This window comes from Nanorana parkeri, unplaced genomic scaffold, assembly GCF_000935625.1.
Source record: "Nanorana parkeri isolate BGI_ZX_2015 unplaced genomic scaffold, ASM93562v1 scaffold2731, whole genome shotgun sequence".
Classification (NCBI taxonomy): domain Eukaryota; kingdom Metazoa; phylum Chordata; class Amphibia; order Anura; family Dicroglossidae; genus Nanorana; species Nanorana parkeri.
Genome location: NW_017308999.1, coordinates 80995 through 84985, shown reverse-complemented (window position 1 = coordinate 84985; position 3991 = coordinate 80995). Strand labels below are relative to the sequence as shown.

The 3991-nt window shown below is 51.8% G+C and overlaps 1 protein-coding gene across 2 annotated transcripts in view; it reads left to right on the top strand.

Annotated features, from left to right (window-relative positions):
• TIAL1 (TIA1 cytotoxic granule associated RNA binding protein like 1) overlaps positions 1–3976 on the top strand; it is a 28049-nt gene extending 24073 nt beyond the window's left edge. For both annotated transcript variants that reach the window (XM_018574090.1, XM_018574089.1), the window contains exons 10-12: positions 1476–1599; positions 2976–3115; positions 3852–3976. In XM_018574090.1, coding sequence (XP_018429592.1) covers positions 1476–1599; positions 2976–3115; positions 3852–3972 — 385 coding nt within the window. In that variant the 3' untranslated portion in view covers positions 3973–3976. The remainder of the gene's footprint in view (positions 1–1475; positions 1600–2975; positions 3116–3851) is intronic.
• Positions 3977–3991: the final 15 nt, after the last annotated feature.

Genomic DNA, 3991 nt, shown 5'->3' with positions numbered 1-3991 from the left:
GCTCTGGTCAGGGGGGGGGAGGGGGGGGGTCCATGCACGGATCCCCTCCTGATCAGCCCGTGTGAAAGGGGCCTAAGGCACGGCTGATCTCCAGTTCTTGCACGCTCACTATTAGACCCAGGAGTAAGCCCTGTGCGGTTTGGCACCACATCGCCTAACTTCCACTCTGAACCTGATAGGCCGGTATTCATGGTGCAGTCAGCCATCATCTGCTCTGCCATTCAAGGATCTGATTTGCATAATAAAATGGCTTCCAGCTCCCACGCGCGTTGGTCCCATAATGTCAGACGTTGCTTGCTCTGCCCCGTCCCTCGGATCGCTGGCCTGGGTCTTCTTCAGACAAGGCGATAGCAGGACCTCTGAGAACTCGGAAACGTCCTTTTCTGCTTTTTGGAGCACACGTGGGCAGATTTGCAAGATGATGTGGCAATAAGAGCGCGGCGATTGCAAGTTCTGTTTTTTTACTCCAGCCGAGATGGAAGAAATATTTAAAGGAGAAGTATGAGGGGGGAGGGGTGCTTCTCACTCACCTCATAGTTCTAGCCGACCTGTGACAATGAGACTGTCACAGGTCGGCTCAGTAGATCGGGAGGTGAGAGAACACATACCGGCGTTCGCTCACCTCTCGATCCTGTCACGGCTCTCTGCCATGACAGGGGGAGGGGCTGGATTGCCCCCGCTCCGATCCTCCAGCGCTGACTGGCGGAACGGACGGGGGAGGGGGCGGGTACAGCTTGCTCTAACTCTAGATAGGCGGAGCCAGCTGTCACTCATGCAGCTGGGCGGATCCAGACACAATTGTCTCAGTATACCGCGAGCTGTAGCTCCCTATATACCGAGCCTAGGGTGACGGGAGGACGCTAGTTTGTGTCCTCGCGTTACCCTAAGGAGAACTATGGGGAAAAGCCCGGACCTCATATTTCTCCTTTTAAGGGCTTGTTCACACCAAGCGCGGAGCAGATCCAGACCAGAGCAGGTGCAGACCGGATCAAAACTGCGTCCAATGTATTCCTATGGTATTTTGACCTCGCATCGCAGCGTGCAGATTCAGAGCAGGTGAAAAAACTGCGGCAAGCCCTATTTTACCTGTTCTGGAACGCATCAAAAACGCATGCAAGTGCCTGAAAGCCCATGTTAAACTTAAAAAAATATATATTTTATTTTTTACCAAATCCGGCCCGGAACGCATCAAAAACGCGGCACAACCCACTGCACTGCGCGTGCAGAAACCTGACCGGATCTGCTCTGCATTTGGTGTGAACAAGGCCTAAAGGAGATTTGTGTTCATGAATTCGGAGGCTCCCAATGCTGGTGAACGGAGCCGCTGACCCGGGACAGATTAGAAGCCTGCTCTGTGCTCTGACGCCCCCTGATCAGCAGCATGAGACGTCCTCAGTGACGGCATACAGATGTCTGAGGGGCAGCTCTTTGTTCTGTATAATAATAAGCATTTGTCTTTTTATCCCGTGTTCTAGATTCTCCAGCCATGACAGTGCCGCACACGCTATTGTGTCTGTGAATGGCACCACCATAGAAGGGCATGTTGTGAAATGCTACTGGGGTAAAGAGACACCGGACATGGCAAAGGGCTTCCAGCAGGTAAATTTGGGGCCGCGCGCTCCCCGACAATCGATGAGTGGTGCAGTCGGCGTGTTGTGATGAAGGGTGTTTGTGTAACGATGAAGCTTTTTGTATGCGAGAATGAAAAGTTGGCAATTACCGTCACTGGTCAGGTCTGCAGGATGGATCCTTCTGGAGATTTAATGGCTTCTTCTTCCATTACCATTCAGTTAGTCTTATACAGGAGTAGGCAGCCCCCGAACTCCTCCTGTGCTCAAACTGCAAATCCCATCGTTATAATACTGGATTTATATAGCGCCAACAGTGTGCGCAGCGCTGTACAATATAAGGAAGACCATACAATCGCAATACAATTCAAGACAAAACCCTGACCGTCCCCTCCGCTCTTCCCTAGACCTCCTGCTTTCCAGCTCCCTAGTCAACTCCTCCCATACTCACCTCCAGGACTTCTCTAGATTCTCTCCCATCCTCTGGAACTCTTTACCCCAACCTGTCCGTCTATCTCCCACTCTGACTGTCTTTAGGCGATCCCTGAAGACTCTTCTCTTCAGGGAAGCCTATCCCACCTCAACCTAACTGCTCAACCATTCATCCCCACACAGCTCCCTCCTCATGTATCATTTCCCCCTCCTCTTTCAGATTGTAAGCCCTCAGGGGCAGGGCCCTCCTTACCATCCTGTCTTGTCTTGTATTGTAATGTCTTCCTTACATTGTAAAGCGCTGCGCAAACTGTTGGCGCTCTATAAATACTATGGTCTCGGTCACACCTAGGCGTATTACATATGCGCGTCTGTCGCGTGTTTTTTTACTGCGATTCGCGGTAAAAAAGTCGCACGACCGTCACGCGTTTCCGAAGGCTACTTGGCTGTATCCCAATGGAAACGCGCAACAAAACGGCCCAAAGTAGTACCTGGACCTTTTCAGGCGTGGGCCGTTTTGTAGCGCGTTAGGGACGGGCGGAAATACGCCGAGGTGGGAACGAGACCATTGAATACAATGGGATTTATATTTCTGAGCATTTAGTAGAGCGTTCGTCGAGCGTAGAACGCGCTCCAAAACGTTCAGGTGTGAACGAGGGCTATGTAATAATAATAAGACAAGATGGTGAGGAGGGCCCTGCCCCTGGGGGCTTACAATCTAAAGGGGAGCGGCCAGTGATACATGAGGAGGTCGCTGTGTGGGGATGAATTGTATGAGAACGTGATGGTTGAGGTGTGATTCTGGGAGTCATGCCTGTGGCTGTCCGTGTTGCAATGCCTCATGGGACTTGTAGTTCCACAACAGCTGGAGTGCTGAGGTTGCCTACCCCCAGTCTAATATGTGAGAGTCACCATTGCAGATGCCAGAAGTCCTTCCTGCATCATAAGTCTTATGTCGTGTTTTTTTCCCCCCAGGTGGACTATACTCAGTGGGGTCAGTGGAGCCAGATGTATGGCAGTCCCCAGCAATATGGCCAGTACGTGGCTAATGGATGGCAGGTGCCATCGTACAGTATGTATGGACAAGCTTGGAATCAGCAAAACTTCGGAGTTGAGTAAGTGACATGTTCAGGGTCTGGAAGGGGGCTGTTTGGCCTCGTTCACATGGGGCGTGTTGGCCAGCGCAGCGTGAAGGGCCGGTCCTTGATATGCCAGGGGCCTGTGGGCGGCTTATGTAACTCTATGGGGACTCTGGTGCCGTGCGCCCTCACGCGCTGCTTCCCACAGCTCTGAGTTTTGACAGCGGCACAGAGATGATGTGTTGCCTCGGACGCGGACAGGATGCGTCCAGGTCCGTACACCATCTCTGTGCAAAGATATGTGAAAATCACAGGCGCCAAAACACGGTAACTGCTCCTGAAAATGGTCTTCCAAAGGTATATAGAGGGGGGCAGCTCCTCACAGTCAAGGGAAACCGAAAATCTGATGAGGACAAAGCAAAAGGAGCGCCTCCTTAGTGTAAAATGGATTTATTAAAGGAGAACTAGCCAAAGCCATCTGCACGCTGACCCTCCTTCAGTTGACGCGTTTCTGAGGGCAAACCTCTTTAATCAGAACCTCTCTATTATATCTGCTTTCTGCTCGTTTTATACCATCTCTGTGCGCCAGTCAAAACCCGGAACTGCGCACAGCTCTTGCGTCACTTAAGCCGCCTGCGTTTCTTCCACAGCCCCTGGTGCATCATCCACCATCCCTTCGTGCTGTATAGGGGCCACAACACGCCCTGTGTGAACGAGGAGTTCATGTGACGATTACCGACTCCTAATTTTCATTTTCATTTCTGTATTGCAGACAATCGCAGTCTGCTACATGGATGGGCGGCTTCAATGCCCAGCCTCCGCCGACAGCACAGGGACCGCCCGTCATACCCAACCCACCCGGGTACAGTATGGCCAGCTATCAAACACAGTGAAAAAGGACATTTTTACATG